The 20414-nt window shown below is 39.7% G+C and overlaps 2 protein-coding genes across 13 annotated transcripts in view; one reads left to right on the top strand and one right to left on the bottom strand.

The window, feature by feature from the left end:
• HPS5 (HPS5 biogenesis of lysosomal organelles complex 2 subunit 2) overlaps positions 1-4663 on the bottom strand; it is a 46215-nt gene extending 41552 nt beyond the window's left edge. For 2 of the 9 annotated variants that reach the window (XM_048217771.2, XM_044389059.3), the window contains exon 1: positions 4140-4304. The gene's annotated coding sequence lies outside the window, so the exon portion shown is untranslated. Of the gene's footprint in view, positions 1-3960 lie in introns of all 9 variants that reach the window. The other 7 variants (XM_026512251.4, XM_026512250.4, XM_044389061.3 and 4 more) reach the window with 7 other exon arrangements.
• Positions 4414-20414, top strand: part of GTF2H1 (general transcription factor IIH subunit 1) — a 37304-nt gene continuing 21303 nt past the window's right edge. Inside the window, exons 1-8 of one of the 4 annotated variants that reach the window (XM_026512254.4) lie at positions 4414-4879; positions 9667-9714; positions 12587-12755; positions 15788-15980; positions 16713-16875; positions 18022-18115; positions 19348-19497; positions 19624-19703. In XM_026512254.4, coding sequence (XP_026368039.1) covers positions 9712-9714; positions 12587-12755; positions 15788-15980; positions 16713-16875; positions 18022-18115; positions 19348-19497; positions 19624-19703 — 852 coding nt within the window. In that variant the 5' untranslated portion in view covers positions 4414-4879; positions 9667-9711. Of the gene's footprint in view, positions 4880-9666; positions 9715-12586; positions 12756-13093; positions 13440-13521; positions 13587-15787; positions 15981-16712; positions 16876-18021; positions 18116-19347; positions 19498-19623; positions 19704-20414 lie in introns of those variants that run through there. The other 3 variants (XM_026512255.4, XM_026512256.4, XM_057317095.1) reach the window with 3 other exon arrangements.

Here is a 20414-nt window from a genome sequence, read left to right on the forward strand (position 1 = left end):
CCCCCAATCACGCCTGTGCAGATGAACCATGCAGTGACCCAGGGAGTGACCAACAGTCACCTACACCTCAACAGAATACTAAAATCTGTGCCCAAGGAGGAGCACAAGCCTGCTTTACATAACAATGTACGTATAAGCATATTCCCTTAAGGAACATGCGCAACCTTACCCTGTCTCTACATGATGACAAGGCTCCCCTATCTAGATTCATCCTAACCCTAAGTAAAAGAAACCCACTCACCCTTGCTTGGGGGCGGGGGGGGGGGGGTGTCACAGCTTTGGGAGTTATTCCCTATGATCTCCTTATTTGCTACAAATAAAGTTCCCTTTGTGCAACAACTCTACCTGGTGTAGTTTCTACCTGTGACTCACAGGAGTGAACTCAAAAGTTTGTAGGTTACAATAGTACCAACTTGTGCACTGTTCCAGGTCCAGGAGATAAAACAAGACAAAACCAAGTCCTAATACTCACGGAGCATACTTCCCAGTGGCAAAACACATATAAGCTTATGATGTCTTTTTATTGCATAGACATAATATAGTCTTACTTCTTATTTATACTGTTCTTAATACAGCCTGACCTCTGCAAGGAGAATAGTATTTCAAGAAAAACAACAAATCTTTAGTAGTTCCATACTCAAACTACTTGGGAATTCCAGGGTGCCTGGCTGGCTCAGTGGAGTGTGTGACTCTTGATCTCAGGGTTGTGAGTTCGAGCCCCACTTTGGATATAGAGATTAACTAAAAATAAATCTTTCAGAGTGCCTGGATGGCTCAGTCGGTTAAGGGTATGCTTTTGGCTCAGGTCACGATGCTGGGGTCCTGGGATGGAGCCCCATGTCGGGCTCCCTGCTCAGTGGGGAGTCTGCTTCTCCCTCTCCCTCTGCCCTCCATCCTTGCGTGCACTCCCTCTCTCTCAAATACATCAATAAAATCTGTTTAAAAATAAATACATACATAAATAAAATCTTTACCAAAAAAATTGGGAATTCCTGACCTCTGAAAAATCTCATTCTTTTCACTCACTCATTTTATTGAGTTCTTAGTAAAATATGAGGCACAATGGTGGGAACAAGACAAATAATTCCAGAAATCACTTTATACATAGGGAGAAAAAGAACACACACACCCCCACCGTAAGGGAGACATAGCAAAGTGTTACGCTGGAACTTAGACGACAGAAGAATCATACTGAGTTAAAGGGAACCACGAAAAACTTCCTAAGGGAAGTAGCATTGGCGCTGAGTAGGCCTTTATCAGAAGGAAAAGGGGGGCAGTAAGCAAAAATATAGAGGATACATTTGGAGATACATTTAGTCTTTGGTTGAAACACAGGAGATAAGGAATGCAGTAATGAAAGATAAAAGTAGAAGAGTAATTCAGCACAAGGTATGAAATACTCTGAATTTCAAACCAAGGAACCTGAAGAAATTCTAATTTGAGAGGCAACAGAAAGGCACTGAAGGATTTGGTATTAGGCAATCACATAATTTCTGTGAAGTGCTGCGGGCACACACTAGAAAACAAAGACTTGAGAAAAGTGTTGAGTGGTAAGGAAGTGAAGATAACGCTTTCCAATTACTCAAGAAATCTGGTGCAAAAGAAATCCTCTCTTGCCTTTTTAAAGACTTACTTGAAAGGGGGGAGGGGCAGAGGGTGAGACTCTTCAAGCAGACCCCCTGCTCAGTCAGGAGCTCCTGACCTGAGCTGCAATCAAGAGTCTGACACTTAACCAACTGAGCCACGCAAGCATCGCCAACCTCTCCTCACTTTCAGAGCAGGAGAGACTCAAACAGATTTGTAAGCAGTAGCTAAGAGTCTTTAGAATGAAAAGGACTAAAGATACAAGACAAAGACAAAACCATAGTATAAAATCCTAAAGAAGATAGAAAGGAATGATATCAAGACTACAGCATCTCTTACATTTGTTATCCTAAGCTCTGAAGTGGACAGGCCATCTGGCCTTGATCTCAGTGTCCTACAAGTTATAATGAGGTAAAAAACAACCTAGTAAGTTCCTGTTTTTCTAAAAAAAGATTTAATGGGAAATGAGAATGAAAAAGAAACAGTATAAGCAATGTCAGTTCTCAAGAGAAGTTTGCAGGGTGGTGGTGTTAAGCCAACTCCAAGTTTATACTTCCTAGTGCTTATTCTCTCCCTTTAATATTTGATTCTGATCATTTACAGCTTTAACTAATTATTTCTAATTGTGTCTTCTGCAGTTTAAGGGAGCAAATTTACTTCTTCCAAAACAACTCTTCAGTATTTGAAAAGTGTTATGAGGTCTTCTTAAAATTTAACATTCCCAATTCTTCAATCATTTCTGGCATGACAATGTTCAAATTCCTCTCTATTCTTGTCAACCTTCTACAAAGGTGATTTAGTTTTTCTGAAAATATGGTGCCTAGAACTGAACATAATACTCTTTAAGTAGTTGGATAACACAGAACAGAATAGAAACCCTTACTTTCTGGATCTGGACACTAAGTTTCTATATTACAACCTAAAATAGCATCTGTGTTTTTTTAAAGTGGCCATGTCACACTTTTGATTCAACTAAAACTCAAAAAAATTTTCACATGAAACGAATATAATCTTCCTACCTAGTACTTATATATAATAGAATTGAGGTCAACCTGAAATTTGCTATTAATCAAATGTGACAATATAAAAAGTACTTACATACTTAAATTCTCTGTAAAAACAACAGTAGATTGTTGACAATCGTTATACATGGGTCCTGAGTACATGGGGGTTCATTTTTATTATCCTATCTACTTTTGTCTGTTTGAAATTTTCCATAGCAAGACTTTTTAAAGTACTTTTTTTAAAATAGAGAGAGAGCAAACACGTGGGGAGGGGTAGGAGGAGGAAAGAATCTCAAGCAGACTCTGCGCCCAACCTGACTGGGGGCTCAATCCCACCACCCCAAGATCATGACCTGGGGCCAAATCAAGAGTTGGACATTCAACTGACTGAGCCACCCAGAAGCACCTTTAAGTACATACTTTTTTTTTTTAAGATTTTATTTATTTATTTGAGAGAGCAAAAGCGAGAGAGATCACAGAGGAAGAGGGAGAAGCAGACTCCCCGCAGAGTGGAGAGCCGGATGCAGCACTGGATACCAAGTCCCTAAGATCAGGACCTGAGCCAAAGGAAGACACTTAACCATCAGAGCCACCGAGGCTCCCCAAGTACATACTTTTAAAAAAATCTCTGTACAAACCTTCAAAGGCTCCCCTTCTTACATAATCTACGATCTCATCCTTCTCTTTCCAGCCACATCTTCCACTTTATACCCCTATTTTCCAACTATACAAAATTATCTTTTGTCCCTCTTTCATTGTATAAACTTTCTGTGCCTCCATGGTTTAATAGATACCGTTCTTTGAATCTTCATCCATCTAACAAAACCTTACCTTTCTGCAAAGCTGAGTTTAAATATTACTTCTGTTAAGCTTGCACACCTCTAGCCTAGCAAAAAAACCTAAGCAAAAAGGTTACCAATACTTACAAATGCTTAGAAGGTTACAAAAGCTTACCAAAGTCAGTGCAACAATTCTTAAGGATTGGCTTGCCCAAGGTTACAGAACTCTGCTGAGGCAGAGCTGAGACTAGAATTCACTTCTCCTGAGTCCAAATCTAATCATCTTTCCATTTCCACGCATAACTTGATGGTAACATAAACGAGTAGTGGGATTAAGAAAAGGTTTTTCTCATCACCCTAGTACTCACTTTACCAATGGACCAGTGTTTGCTGCTCACACATCAAAAGCAAAGAACAGCGTTCTCTTTCCCCCACTAGCTACGTGGGAGGAGGAGGAATAGAGAAGGAAGCAAGCAAAAATTAAAGATACTACGCGAAGTGTAAGAGGGAGATTCCACCATTCCATAACACGATCTTTCTACCCAAGAAGTAATCATCAGAGAACTCTACACCTTAGAGAAATGGCGACTCACTCATAAATCTATCATGCTTTCAGCTTGCTTTGTACCCACCGCTGCACACGGTCCCCGCGCACAAGCAGCTTTCTAGCGGAACCAGTAACTTTTTTGCGGCGATATCTTTAATAATGTATTCACATCTCTCCAGGAGAGAAGCCTCGGTAACCAAGTTTTTAAAAGCCAGGTTGACAAACCAGCAGCCCCGCTCAGCCCCGCTTCACCATCTCCAGGCCGGCAGTCCCCAGTTCTCTGAATCAGAAGCTCTCTCACGGCCAGCCGCCGGGACACTCACCGAGCAACTAAAAGCGGTACAGACACACTCAATAGCAACTAAGAGCGAAACCTGAGAGTCTTTCTCCCCTTCCGCACCGCCCCTCCCTTGCTTACGTCACCCAGAAGCGCCGAGGACTCGAGGACAACGCTATTAACGGTACTTCCTTGTCACGTGACGGGTTACGCCCCTGTTTGCGCGTGGTCCCTCCCCCTCCGGCCGCGGTCGCAATTACGCTCTCTGCGGCCTGCAGTCCACGGGTTGCTGCTGGCCGAAAACGCAGGAACAACGGGGGCCGGAAAACCTTTAGGCTAAAGGGGTGAGCCAGCCAGGATCCTGGGACCTTTCACAGCTTGAGACCGGCAAAAGGAAATGAAACAGGCGGGAACCGGCGGGGGTGGGAGGGAACTAGCGGAAGGTGTCATGGCGGCCGCGCTCTGGGTCACGTGCCCGGCAGGCCCGCCTTGGTACTTCCGGTCACGTGTCCTCAGAGTCCTCGCAGCCAGCGATGGAGGCGAGACCCCCCAGTAACAGAGGCGGTGGCGACGGCGGTGGCTACTGGGTTTCAGCGTCTTCGCAGCAGCGTCTCTAAGAAGCGCAGCGGAACTCGACCCGACCCAGCCCAGTTACTTACTCCCTGCCCAGGACAGTAGCTTCCACCTGGTAAGTTTAGACCGAAGAATGGGGGTGGGTGGGTGGGTGGGTGAGCAGCTGACAGGCCCCGGGACCGCAGGACGGCGCAGATTCTGCCCCATTTCCCTGTGTCCCTGTTGCCGTCGCCACAGCACCTAAGACTGCCGTCTCGGTAGCCCTTTATTGTCCTGAAGAAGGGGATAGGCGACCCCTAATCTACTGGCCTGTAGGAAGTATGCCCCATTACTAAGAGCAGGGACTCGAAGATTTACCCAAAGCCAGTATCAGACTTGACTCCGGAGAATGAAGGACGTGGAGGCCTCTGCCTGACACAGGATCTCTTCCCGTTAGGAAATGTGCTGTTAAGTCTTTCGGTTTCTGTAGAACGGCTTTCACCGTAGTGTCCGCACACCTTTTGCTTCACCTGTCAATCCTACCGCTTCTTAAAGCCTTCTCAACACGTGTGCCAATCCACACGCCCAGTTTTGGTCTGTGCCCAATTTGATTGTCTTGTAATGATGAAAAATAGACCACCAACCCATGGAAATGTGTAAATATTTTATAAATTCCCCAATGTTCTCAAGAGACAAAACTGACTAAGGGAGTATATTCAGTTGACTCTTGGACGCCCATTTTGGCGTCTGTGTAGTGGGGGAGGGGGAAGAGCTATAAAAACTTACCCTTTGGCCTATTAGAAGACCCAGTTTGAAAAACATGCAAAAACGAAGTGGTTTGAAATACACCTTGTAATAAGTATTAACTCCATGAAGGAGTGGAACAATTTCTCCCCACGAATTCTTACTGTGAACTCCAGTGTACAAAACAGCATGCCCTCATGGAATTGAATTTGGGAGGGCCAAGCCCCACCCAGTCCGCTTCCCCTCTTGAAAGAGTTTGAAAACCACTTAACTGGGCTTTAGTAAATAAGCCGAAATTGCCAACCCCAAAATAGATTTTTAAAGTCAAAACTAGAAAAAATGAGATGGAGAAGTCACAACAGAAGGGAAGATAATCTCTAGTATCAGGCCTATGGCTTACAGAAGGACTGGGCTCTGGAGAGAACTTTGTACCTTTCAGCAGACCTAAGTACTTCATTTGGGAAGGAAAGAGATAATTGGACACCATTAAACCTGTTCTTTTGCCCTCACTCAGCTGACATTTAGCAGTACCGCCGATTGAAAGTTTGAGTTCTCTTAGGTGATATTATATACACACAGTAGTGCCAGTGTAGATTAGCCATGCAAATGCAGAGAGGGTTCTTTAAAAGTACTAGGAAGATTGGTGCAGAGAGGAATCTGTTTAATAAACCAAATGATCAGCTTACTGCATGTACTGCCTCTGAGGCTTTTATCTTCTCCCTATTGGTTTATCTTTCCACCTTTTAGCCCTGCTTTTCTGTGCTGCTGGGTTTTTTTTCCCCCTACCATCAGTCTGAGCTTTCCAAGCATTTTGACCACTATTTCTACCTCACAGATACTGCTTCTAGAGATGTCTTGTGCCCTTCCTCTTTTCTCTCTTAGTCTGCCTTCATTGTGGCAGTATCAGGCGTCCAACTAATAAGTAATAAGTCTCTCCCTTCCCCACTTTGATCACCAACTGATTGCTCTCTCAATTTTAATATTGTACTCTTGTCAGCATGCAGTATTTATTAGTGAATATGAGCATACATTCATTCTGTCTTGGTCTCTGTCGCATTTTCCTCCTCCTGCCTCTCCCTGCACTGCTGTAAAATGAAAAAGTGCTTGGTCTCAAAATTGCTACATCAGTTATTCCCCTTAATAGCTTCATTGTGTGTGTAACTTTCATTAAAATGGTAAATTTTGTTCGCTTTTTACATACTTTCAAGGTCCTATTCTCTGTAATGCTGAATTGTTAAAATTTTTTTGGATTGCCTCATAGCAAGCAGCATTCCAGATCTCCATTTTGTATGCTGGCAAATACAGCAGCTCTCTCTATTAATAATCCTCCTTTTAGAGGCTGATATGGAGTTTATATTTCACCTGTTGTCCTTGTTTCTGCCTCATTTATTTCTGCACATTAGAAAGGATGTAATTTAAAGATTTCTGTTGATCAGTTTCAAATTCTTCCTATCCCTGTTTCCTTCTAAACGAGTTACTAGAATCTCTGAGGGACGATACTGTGATCTCTGAGTCGAGAACTATAATGCTTCCTGAAGTTTAGCCAAGGATAAATGTGCAAAGGTGTCTTATGTATCTTACCAACCTGGTGTTCTTTTAACAACAAGGATCTTAAATTGATGTCACAGATATTTGTTGGACTCTTCATATAGGCCAAATATGTGGCTGGGTGCTGTATTGCAGTGAATACAACACATGCATCCTCTTCCCTTTATGAAGCTTGTAGTCTGTCAGGGGAGACAAACATTAAAAGAATTACTTTAGAAATTAATTATAGTTGTGATAAGTGCTATCAAGAGAACAGAAAGTCTTGCCTAGTAATTTTGAAACTTAGTACTCTAAGTACCAAAAAAATGATTAAAAGCTAGTTGATAGGAGAGAAGGAGAATGCGCAAAGGCTCAGCAAGGCATGTACGTTTAACTTCAAGCAAATATTTAACTGCAAATGAATTAATCCCTTTACTGGAGGATCTTGCTATTTAAAGAAGTCTTGTGGCAGATAATTTCATAAAGTAAATAATCTTTTAAGTAGGGACACCTGAGTGGCTCAGTCAGTTGAGTGTCCAACTCTTGGTTTTGGCTCAGGTCATGATTTTGGGATCCTGGGATCCAGCTCCGCTCTGTGCTCTGCAAGGAGTCTGCTTGTCCCTCTCCTTCCCCCTCTACTCCTTCTCCGAGTGCTCACGCACAAGCTCACTCTCATAAATAAATGATAAAATCTTTTTAAAAATATAATCTAAAAATAATCTTTTAAGTAAAGATAGATCATCATCAACCTGATTTAAGTGGGACTAACCAATATTTTTCATAAACAAAATATTCTGTGGCTCTTATAGAGGTTTACTGGGGAGAAGTTTTTGCTACCCATGGAGCCATCTTCAAGAAAAATCCGAAAATCACATAAGGCATTGTAGAATATCCCCACTGGTTTTTTTAAACTTTCTAAAACTGGTCTTGTACAATTAACAGAGGTGCTACAAATGAACAAGGAAATTTGCCAAGCAAGTTAGCTGTGAAACAATTGACTTGTCATCCCAATGTTCAGTTACTTATCTCTGATTTATTTTTAATGTTCTCCCAAATGGATTTTAATACAAATGGTTTTACGTGTAGTGACTGACTCTAATGGTTCCCTCCATCTAATTTATTCTCCATTTTACAGTTTCTCTGTCTTCACTTATCTTTTCTTTCTTACCTTCTTATCTCAGAAAAGTTGTTCTGTTCTTTTCCAAAGCTAGCACTTTTTATTTGTGCATATAAGCCCAGTTAATTGGAGACTTGCTCTATCAGCTGTCCTTGCTCACTGCTTTTCCTCCATATATGGACATACTTAAAATCATCTTAAAATTGCTCTCCCCCTGTCCATAAAGCCTCCCCTCCTATCTTTCAGATTTTGATTCGTGTTTCCTAAAATGTGGTTTGTATAGTATACAGTGTAACTTCAGATAGTACAGACTGTTTTTTTATTCTAAGTTGTTACAATGTGTATTGTGATGAATATCAAAATTAATATTAAAGTATTAAATGGTTCCATAAATGTTATAGAATTTTCTTTATACATTAAATTTTTAAGGTAAATAAAAAACAATCGATACATATTACAGAAATTTTGAAAATAACAAAACAATTGTTTTCTTTTTTTTTTTTTTTTTTTTAAAGATTTTATTTATTTATCCGACAGGGATAGAGACAGCCAGCGAGAGAGGGAACACAAGCAGGGGGAGTGGGAGAGGAAGAAGCAGGCTCATAGAGGAAGAGCCTGATGTGGGGCTCGATCCCACAACGCCGGGATCACGCCCTGAGCTGAAGGCAGACGCTTAACCGCTGTGCCACCCAGGCGCCCCCAAAACAATTGTTTTCTTACACTAACACCCCTAACACTTTCCCATGTTACCTTACAAACCTCTGGTTTGATAGGGAGCAAACTCTTGGAAAGACTTTTTTAATAACTACTTTTCTCATTATAGAATATGTATTATAGAAAATCCAGAAAATGAACATTCAAGTTGTCTGTAATTCCCTCACCAGTAGGTAACCACTATGAAGTTGGGTGTATATCCCTCCAGTCATATATATTTGCAAAATAGCATGGTGGAACTCCAAGGTCGGGCTGACCCAGATTCAAACCTAGCTGCTTCCTTGATGCATTGGTAAAGCATCTTGATTTTTTTTAGATCCAGTTTCCTTTATCTGCAGAATAGAACTAATAATAGAACCTACCCTGGGATTGTTAACTGGGGACCGAATGAGATAATGCCTGTTAAAAACTTAGCCCAGTGCCTGCCACATATTAGTAAGCATTGAGTACTTTTTTTTTTTTTTTTAAACATAAGCTCTACACCCAACGTGGGGGGCTTGAACTCATGACCCCGAGATCAAGAGTTGCATGCTCTACCAACTGAGCCAGCCAGGCTCCCTGCATTTAGTACATTTTAGAGAAGTTTTTTAAATTTAATATGAAATAAACTACATGCTTTTTTTCCTGCTTTCTTTGATTATCTAACAGTGTATCTTTTCATATCATTAAATAGTCTTATAAAACAGTAGTTTTTCAAACATTTTAAGCAGCAAAGCTCTAATCAAAATCTAGGAGGATATTAAATAAATAAGTAAATCAGTTAAAAGATGGTATTATATATTAACAATGTTTATCTTTGTTGTGTATGTTTTATATTATAGATATCCAAACTGGAGATTGTAAAACAACATGGGGAAGTATTTTCAATGGCAAGTGAAAAACAAGTTAATTTATCTCCACCTGCATGACTCAACAGCACTTCATCACACTCTTCATGTCCGGAACTGAATTCCTTGTCTTCACTTTCAAACCTGTTCTTCCTTCTGAATTCTTTCTGTAAATGGCACTACTGTACTCATGCCAGTAGGGCTTGGAAGTGGGGTATGAGCAAGCAGTTGTGACCCCTTCAGTGCTTGCAGTGTCTCTTCATCCTGCTTCCTCAGTATTCCTCCTTGTCCCTTCCTCTCTGTTCTTGCTGCCACCAGCGTGGTTCAGACCCTTTGCTAGTCCTTCTCTTAAGTCTCTCTCGTATTGTCCACAGATTAATTTTTATAAGATACAAATTACTGCCCTATTCAAAAGTCCTTAGAGGTTTTCTGTTGTCTACCATGGTGGCATTCTCCACTGTCTCTATCTTAACCATCCAGTTCCATTATCCCATTGATCTTTGTCATGAACTTTATACTACATGCAGAGCAGACTGCTTACCCTTCCTAGCGTCTCAAACCTTTGCCCCAAACCGTTCCCTTTGCCTGTAATGCCTATTTCCTTTTCTCTGTCAAAATCCTTATTTAAGACCCAATTCATAATTAATGTAGGTATAAAAAAGAAGAAACTACTGATACATGTAGTAATGTGGTGAATTTCAAAAAACAGGTTAGGTGAAACGTTAGAGAGTACATGGTGCATGGTTCCGTTTATATGAAAACCTAGGAAAGATGGAAACTAATCTGTGGTGATAGAAATCAGAAAATAGTTGCTGGAGGGTGAGAGGAAGAGAATTGAGTAGAAAAGAACATGAGAGAATTTTTGGAGGTGGTAGAAATGTTGTCTGTCTTGTTTTGAGTAATGGTACACGGATGTATACAATTGTTGAAATACATCAAACAGATCACCTAAGATGTACACGTTTTGGTAGTTTGTTAATTACACCTGACTTTTTAAATTGCACTAAAAAACCTGTGACAAACCTTTGGTAAAACCTCCTGTGAAGAAATGGCCTCTGAGTCCTAATTCAGAACATTTTTTATCTCCCTTTAGGAACCTCACACATTCCAATTTGTATACACTGAGACATATCTTTCTCACTAACGGGTAGCTCTTTAAAAGCAGAATCATTATTGTCAGACATTCATCTTTGGATAACCCCTGGACTTGTTGGCTCAGCACAGATTTATTGAATAAATGTATTCACATTGACCCTTTTTCTTTCTATTCCTCGAGTAGAGTAACCTGTAAAGGTACCTATGAAAGGGAATATGCGGCTACTCAAAATTCAGGAAATCGGCTTCAGAGAAATTAAGATTTCACTTTTTACTTGAATTTTTCATTTCTAAATTACTGCTTGAATGAATTTTTTTATTTTAGCTACATTTGTGGTGAGCATAACTTGTCAGATCACTATATTATACATATGAAACCAATGTAATACTGTGTGTCACCTACAATTAAAATGTGTTTTAATCCAGTCATATTTTTCATTAATCCTCAGAGGTGATGGAAGAGTTGCTGATTTCCGTGATTTGTAATGCCTGCCGCTCTTCCTGATGCTTACTTTCCCACCATGTCCACATAGAAGTGTTCGTCAGTTATAACTAATGGCAGATGCCGTATTTTGTTGTTCTCAATTGTTTTAACCTCCAGGAAAAATGCTTCAATAAAGCTTCACTTGTTTGCTCATGGCAAATTTAATTCTTGTACCTAGATATGTTAATTTCTCTAAACTTGTATTTTAAGCTATCCCTGAAGAAGTAAATGTTTTAAAGGTATACTTTAAATTATTTCTTTGGGAATGAAGTCATAACCTCACCAGAAATGACATGTATGGGGCATTTGTGCTATCACTTTCCCCATCACAGCCCATGGCAGACATCGCCATCAATCATGGCTTCTTTCCTGTTAAACCCATACAGGGTTTAACAAATTCCTTTCCAGCCTCATATTCCAGACAGCCACACCCAGGCCTCTAGGATTTGGGTTGAGCATTTAAGGAGTAGAAAAGCTGTTTCCTAGGTAATGAATTAGCCACATACAAGTGAGTCTTTGGCCAAGACCTGGAGAACGGTTGAAGACATTTGATTGCTAAATGATGGGGAAAATAGCATCTGAAGTGTTAAGGGTTAAAAGTTTTCTTTTAAAGCGCACAGGAGGAAACTTAGACCAGGAATCAGGAAACGTGGGTGTGGTTTCAGCTCTGAGAGTGGTTCTGGGAAGATCACACAAACCCTGTGGCACTTAGTTGTTTCAGCTGAAAACAAAATTGAACTAAACATTCAGTAAGGTTCTAATTCTAAAGTTCTACAATTCTAGATGTAGATTAAAGACAGCATATCTGGGGGCGCCTGGGTGGCACAGCGGTTAAGTGTCTGCCTTCGGCTCAGGGCGTGATCCCGGCGTTAAGGGATCGAGCCCCACATCAGGCTCCTCCGCTATGAGCCTGCTTCTTCCTCTCCCACCTCCCCTGCTTGTGTTCCCTCTCTCACTGGCTGTCTCTATCTCTGTCAAATAAATCAATAAAATCTTTAAAAAAAAAAAAAAAGCGTATCTGTAGTCAAGTCATACATTTAAGACTTAGGAATATTACTGAGGAACTAAAAGTAAAATTGAAAATAATTCTGATTAGAATATGTAGAAATGGTTTAAAAACCGGCAAGTGTCATAAACTGTGTTGTGTAAATTCACACCTGTCACATGAGCAGATTAAATTTGATTTTAAAGGATAATGCATACAACTTTATCTTCGACTTTCAATCAGGGACTTTTTTCTTCCTCATTATTAGTTCAGGTTTAGATTTGGAAAGGACTCCAGAAGTCAACAAACCCGATCCTAATTGAGATGTGAAATCTTTTATCTTTTGTTAGCACTTTCTAGGCATCATGGCAACTTCATCTGAAGAAGTTTTGCTGATTGTGAAGAAGGTGCGTCAGAAGAAGCAGGATGGAGCTTTATACCTCATGGCAGAGAGAATCGCTTGGGCACCTGAAGGCAAAGATAGATTTACCATCAGCCATATGTATGCAGATATTAAATGTAAGTCAGCTATACTAAGGTCTGATGGGATATTTGTTAGTAATTTTATTTAAACAATTGCTCATACACTCTTTGTGGGTTTTTTATTATAGTGTCCAAAAAAGTCAACCATATTGAAGTAATTATAAAGTGGGATCCCTGAACATATGTTATTCTGTAACCTGTGATTAATAATAGAGTTTGTATAATTTTATATATGTAAATCTATATCATGTGAAGATTTCCACAACCTTTTTTTTTTATTAAATTATAATATGTTATTCACCATACAGTACATCGTTAGTTTTTGATGTAGTATTCCATGATTCATTATTTCCACAACCTTCTTTTAGGAGTTGCATAATACTCCACCAAATGGTTCGACAATCATGTACTTAATTAGTTTTCTGTTGAAAGACAGTTAGGAAGTTTCCAGAATTCTTTTAATGCAAACAATACTGGAGTATAGTTCTGTGGGCTAGTATCTTTGTGAGGTTGTATGTGTGAGGTACATCCCTGCAGTAGATTTACTGGTTCAGGTGGTTCATGCGTTTAAAATGTTATTAGATGATGGCAGATTGCCCTTTAATAAAATTGTATCATTTAATCAAGTTGTCTAATTAATCTTTGGCTACGTGGCCGCCATCTGTTGAGAAGATAGACTCACTTTTTTACTGGACATAGATAGGAGAAATACAGAGCACGGTATCCTTAAAATTGTGGTATCTGATCTGTGACCGTTAATATGAATTCACTTATTTTCCTTGACATAAAATTCTTCTCCTAGATGAAATCCTGTGTCGATTTCAAGGAACATGACACCTCAAAAAACAGACAACCTTCCACATTCAGGTGCTCAGTTTATAAATGTCCTTTGTGTGTGAACAGTGGCCCTAAGGACTTCTGCTTTGCTGCTGGAAATGACCAAGATTTTCATCTATCTCCACTATGAAATAACTTAGAATTTTAACTTTCAAAAGGAAATACTGTTTAAAATTCATCATAATTAAGTACTGACTAAGCTATCTGGTCTTTTGTCCACTTTTCTGGTAATACTACCTCCTTTTAAAATTTTGTGGAAAAGTGCCTCGCCAAGTTCCTCCTAGTATTTTTACAAATCAACATTTGTACCAGAAGAAACTCATAAATTAGGAACTACCTCTATTAACATTTTTCTTAAACAGGAAGCTGGTCCTGTAGCTCTGCAAAATACATACTCATTGTGATATCCACAACATTCAATAAAGAATATACTCTTCTCCTATTCTCTCGGCAGTTCTGTTATTGAGGAGAGCACATACCCAAATCTAGATCTGTACCAGATCAGTTTTCATTTTAAGTTGAATATTTGAAAGAATACCCATTTCTGAAAGAAGCCACTCAAAGTTGTCAATAGCAAATTGCTAAGGTGAAAATCAGCAGTTAAATAAGCTAATTCAAAAACTTCAGGGGGCGCCTGGGTGGCTCAGTCGGTTAAACTTCTGCCTTCAGCTCAGGTCGTGATCCCGGGCTTCTGGGATTGAGCCCCACGTTATGCTTCCTGCTCACCAGGAGTCTGCTTCTCCCTCTCCCTCTGTCTGCTGTTCCCCCTGCTCATGCTCTCTCTCTCTCTTTCAAATAAATAAATAAAATCTTTAAAAAAAAAAAAAAACAAAACCTCAGAAGTAGGCCTCTCAGAGGCAAAAGCTAAGATAGAGCAAGGATAAAGCAATGACTGAGAAAAGGTGCCTAGCAAGGGGTGATAGTTTTGTTTCAGAGAAATAGAATACCAGAGTAGGCTGGCTGCCAGTGTAAATTGCTCTATATTGCTATTTTTGGTAGTAAGATATTTTATTTAAACTGTGGTCTGGAAGCGGCATCTTTATTGAAAAAGTTTGTTTAGAAGCTGGGTGGTTTGGGTTTCAGGCTCTAGGCAGCTTGTTTCACACTACCAAGACTCTCCCATTTCATGGGACAAAGCCCCTCCATCTCTCTTCCCCTGAAAAAGAGAAGCGTTACTATTGCCATGAGGCCCACTACTTTAGGAGTACAAGTTCTCCATTATGTAGGTGTATTTTGATGTTCCCAGCCTCAATTTATTATGAAAAGTTTCAAAGTTATAAAAAATTTTAAGAATGGTACAGTGCATACCTTTATAACATATCCCACTTACTATTGTGTGTGTATACACTAACTGCTCTGTAGTATTTTCACACCAAGAAATTTTTAGTAATAAATATCCAGAACGTTGTTATGTTTCCCCAGTTGTCTCAATAATGTTTTACGCAGCAGTGATTTTTCTTTTTGTAACTATAATCTGGCTTCACAGGTGGAGTTGTAGTCTCTTCAGTCTTTATAGGCTTGTCACATACCACTTTCTGATTATGTTTGCTCGTCGCTTCAGGGTTTTCTCTGATTTATTTGTGTAGACCTTTATTTCTCAAAAACTGGAAGTCAGGTCTACAGGCTTGATTATACTCAGGTTAAACCCTCGCAGCAAGAACAACACATAGGTGGTGGTATTTACTTATTCCCGCCCCTCAGAAAGCCCGTAGTGTGAGGTTGCCCCACCCACTTTGGATGAAACTAAGTTTCATCCCTTGGTTGAAGTGATGAAACCAGATCTCTCAAATGTAAAATTACGTATTCTTCTTTGCAATTAGTAAGACATGGGCTGTGTTTTGGAGTTTTTTGAACTACGACAGATCATTTTTATTAATGATAATGTTTTTCGGAGTCAGCTATTCAGGACTCTGGTTGGCTATTTAGAGATCTGCCCCAGTTGAATGGAAGCAAAAGCCCTTTAGTATCTTGAGGTAGAGACAGTGGTGAGAAGTGCCACACAAAGAGGATACTGAAGGAGGAAGCAGAGTGTTAGCAGTGAATTTGTTAAACTGTGCTCTGATTATTTGGGATTATTTGAGAAGAGGGCATTTCTGCAGAAGCATTAAGATTGGAGCAGGGCAGCTAACGCCCAAAGGAATTCTGAATCTTCAGGGGAGGAAAAGTAGCCTATTGTAGGACAGTTTTCAGTGTGGGTGTCCTCATCTAATTTGCCTCATGCTTCTTTTTAGGCCAGAAAATCAGTCCAGAAGGAAAAGCTAAAATTCAACTTCAGCTGGTGTTGCATGCAGGGGACACAACTAACTTCCATTTTTCCAATGAAAGCACAGCCGTGAAAGAGCGAGATGCAGTGAAAGACCTTCTTCAGCAGCTGCTGCCCAAATTCAAGAGGAAAGCGAATAAAGAGCTGGAAGAGAAAAACAGGTGAAGGGGGAAAAGAATAAAGAGACACTGGATTCTCTCTGGTTTCTTAGTAGAGTAACAGCTTGTTATTTCTTATCCCTTGTGCTGCATTAAATTAAATTAACTGTCTTAAACCTAACATCTGATGAGGAACACAGCTGAGACTCAAAGGTGATAAGGTCCTTTCACTCCTTCTCCCGGTTCTCTGTCGCCAAGATGACACGAAACCATTAAAAGTGCTTGCGAATGAGAAACCTGAAAGAAATCATATTGTAAAAAAGTAGAGAAGGCATATAAAATAATGAGTTTCTGATAAGACAAATTATTCTGTCGCCAATATCTTCCAGGCCATCCTTGCTTAAGTCTCCAGGTGCTTATCAGTGAGAAATTGGTGGCCGGAATATCTCAGGCGTACCTCCTCTCTCCCCTTTCACCTTTATTTGTGAAAGAGAATACAGTACAGTACAAATACAGCCACAGTGACCTTTGTATCACTGGGTATAGAGATGAGTACCACCAAATCTATACCCTCAAAGAGTTTAGATTTTGCTTCTTCAGACTTCCATTTATCTTCATTTGTTTTCCAAAGATGATTTTTTGTTTGTTTTCATACTGACAAATGAACTAAATGCCAGCATCATAAAATGAAAGTCGAGGGTCTCAGGGTTTCATGTTGTTAAAATCTTTTTAAAGTGTTTCAGAAATAGTGTTTTATTCTAGAAGTTCAATATATTCAATATATTCTATCACCAGAATGCTGCAAGAAGATCCTGTTTTATTTCAGCTTTATAAAGACCTTGTTGTGAGTCAAGTGATCAGTGCTGAGGAATTCTGGGCCAATCGTTTAAATGTAAATGCAACAGAGAGTTCTACATCCAATCATAAGCAGGATGTTGGCATTTCTGCAGCATTTCTGGTATGTGACCCTTCTACATTTCTGCAGGGGGAGAAAGATAGAAAAAACCCTGGTATATGTGTTAACAGTGCCCCTTCTTGGGGTGCCTGGGTGGCTCAGTTGTTACGCATCTGCCTTCGGCTCAGGTCATGATCCTAAGGTCCTGGGATTGAGCCGTGCACCGGGCTCCCTGCTCAGCAGGAAGCCTGCTTCTCCCTCGCCTGCTCCCCCTGCTTGTGTTCCCTCTCTCACTCTCTCTCTGTCAAATAAATAAATAAAATCTTTAAAAAAAAAATGCCATTTCTTTTGTAAAACTTAGCATTTCCTTGAATTTAAATCAGTGGATACTTTGGTATCTATGGTATTCATCTAAAATATTTTAAAAATAAATGCAATATATTTTAAATAGATACTTTTTGCCAGCTATACTTTTTTGTCTTGGGTACTTGACCCTAACATGCTGGAAATTAAAGGGACTTTAATAAAATAAAGAGAATCTTTTAGCAATTGGACTAATACTTGTTTCCCCTAATTCTTTTAAATGTAGAACTTTCTAATACCTTTTTTTATGATTGCTATATTTATAATGCAGAGTTAAATGTGTAATGACCATCGTGTTAAGATTTATAAAATGTATTTTAGCGAAAAATTGGGAATACTTTACCTGTACAGTGAGAAAGTGGGATTCATTTAATCTATACTCTGGTGGAACCAAAGCAGTATTTATGCATTTAACAAAAATTTGAGTACCAATTATATGTTTAGCATCTTCCTGGGTGCTTAGTAGTGAATTGAATTAATAGGGCCTTTCCTAAAGAAACCAGTCAGATAATATTTACTTAGTAACCAAGGTTTATAGCTGTTTTGGTAACTGTACAAGTACTGTGTTAAAGCTCTACTAGCTATCTGCCTTTGGTCACACTTACATATCTATTTGACCATGTTGAATTTTCAAGGAAGCAGATTTTACACATCAGTAAGATGATGTGAAACCAAACCAGGCTTCTTTGAGCCGTATCTCAATGCCAAAAGTAAGGGTGAGGAACTTAATTTCTGTCTCTAGTTTATTCAGAAAGTCTGTTTTGCCACCTTTGTCCGGTGTCTATTATATGCTACACATCTTCCCCCAATATTCTAATGACTATATATGTGTGGTCTTTATTTTAGGCTGATGTCCGGCCCCAAACAGATGGATGTAATGGTCTGAGATACAATTTAACCTCTGATATCATTGAATCCATATTTAGGACCTATCCAGCAGGTAAGAAGAATCAGCTTTTCCACATGGTTGAAGTATTTCTTTGGATGAATTCAGTAATACATCAGTGGAAAACAGAAAGCTTACCCTTTGTTCCTGATGAAGTGCAATAAAATATGTGAAGACATATGGTAGTTACTAACGGGTCATTATATAATGTGCTGTCATCAGTTCGTAAGATGACTTTCCCATTCTTCCATCAGTGGTTCTTAAACTTTTTTACCCTTCAGCATATCTGCACAAAATGACCTGCTCCAGAGGTATCAGTAAATGAGTCTCTACAGCAGTAATTCACATCATCCTTTATGCTGCCTCAAGTGACCTTTATAACCCACAGATCCTTACCCTTGCAGAAAGCATCCTAAAAGTATAAATGACCTGACCCCAGCCTTAGTAATTTATGCTGTGCAGCCAAGGTTGAGAGCACCATTTCAGTTATTCTACTGACCATACAGTTCTCTCTCTCCACTCCCTCACTCCTGCTCCTTTAGTCCTTTGAAAACATTTCTTGAGACCCTATGGGACTCAAGTATTGTGTCACTGCCACCTCTATAAAATCCTGACTTCTTTGGGCAGGTACAAGCCTCCCCTTTGCTTCTATAGCAGCTTGTGTCTGCCTCAAAGAATTATCAAGTTGTAATGTAATTATTTTCATATTTTTCTGATAGTAATAATTATATAGTGTTTATTACATACCAGACACCATTCTAAGGCTTTTATGTATATTAACTCATTTAGTCATTACAAATAATCTTATGAAGTGGGTGCTCTTGCATACCTTCATGTAACAGATGAGGAAAAAAGATGCAGAGAGATTACATAATTTCCACAAGATCACATAGATAGTGAGTGGCAGACCTAGGATTTTAAACTCAGGCTCTCTGGCTCAGGAGACCATGCTCTTAATCTCTTTGCTTGTATGACTCTGAGCTTCAGGAATGTGCTGCACCGATAGTCTGTTGGGTATTGATTCTTGGTATTTCTGCTAAAACTTTGAAACTTGTTCCTTGTCTTGGCGCAAAATAAGGTTTTTTTGTAATTTGTTAAGATTCATAAAGGTAGTGTGTCACCTAATCTCTCAAGTTATATTTCATATTTACAGTTAGATGATTATATACGGTATGTAAAGTTGAGTAGTTTGATCTAGTTTTTGCTGTTAATCTGTATTTTGATTAATTTGAGAGATTTTAAGAAATGGAAATTGTGTATGTAAATATTATGGTTTTTTTCTACAGTAAAAATGAAATATGCAGAAAATGTTCCCCACAACATGACAGAAAAGGAATTTTGGACACGTTTCTTTCAGTCCCATTATTTTCACAGGGACCGGCTGAATACAGGGTCAAAGGACCTCTTTGCAGAATGTGCCAAAATAGATGAAAAAGGTAACTGTTTATCCCTGACATACGTTAAATTTAATTTACTGCTCTCTAGTTATAGTGCTCTTAGTGAACTTTTTATTTTTGAGGAAGGTCAGTCTTGACCAACTTTTTATTTCATTGATTTTCTAGGGTTAAAAACAATGGTTTCATTAGGAGTGAAAAACCCACTACTTGATTTGACAGCTTTGGAAGATAAACCATTAGATGAGGTAAGTGGTATTAAAAGAATTTATGAGAGGGGTGCCTCGCTGGCTCAGTTTGTAGAGCAGGTGACTGTTAATCTAGGGTTTGTGAGTTCGAGCTCCAGGCTGGGCGTAGAGCCTACTAAAAACAAAAAACTTATATTTTTTAAGGTTTTATTTATGTATTTGAGCAAGAGACAGAGAGAGCACGAGTGGGGGGAGGGGCAGAAGGAGAGGGAGAAGGATAGGCAGACTTCCGGCTGAGCACAGACCCTGATGCAGGGCTTGATCCCAGGACCCTGAGATCACCACCCAAACCAAAATCAGATGCTTAACCAACTAAGCCACCCAGGAGTCCCACAAAAAACAAATTTTAATTTAAAAGAATTTATGAGAGGGGCACCTGGTGGCACAGTCTGCCTTTGGCTCAGGGCGTGATCCCGGCGTTATGGGATCGAGCCCCACATCAGGCTCCTCCGCTATGAGCCTGTTTCTTCCTCTCCCACTCCCCCTGCTTGTGTTCCCTCTCTCGCTGGCTGTCTCTATCTCTGTCAAATAAATAAAATCTTTAAAAAAAAAAAAAAAGAATTTATGAGAGAAAACAGTCTTTCGGGGCGCCTGGCCCAGTGGCTCAGTCGTTAAGCATCTGCCTTCAGCTCAGGGCATGATCCCGGGGTCCTGGGATCGAGCCCCATATCGGGCTCCTCTGCTGGGAGCCTGCTTCTTCCTCTCCCACTC

The sequence above is a fragment of the Ursus arctos genome, unplaced genomic scaffold (assembly GCF_023065955.2).
Source record: "Ursus arctos isolate Adak ecotype North America unplaced genomic scaffold, UrsArc2.0 scaffold_23, whole genome shotgun sequence".
Taxonomy (NCBI): domain Eukaryota; kingdom Metazoa; phylum Chordata; class Mammalia; order Carnivora; family Ursidae; genus Ursus; species Ursus arctos.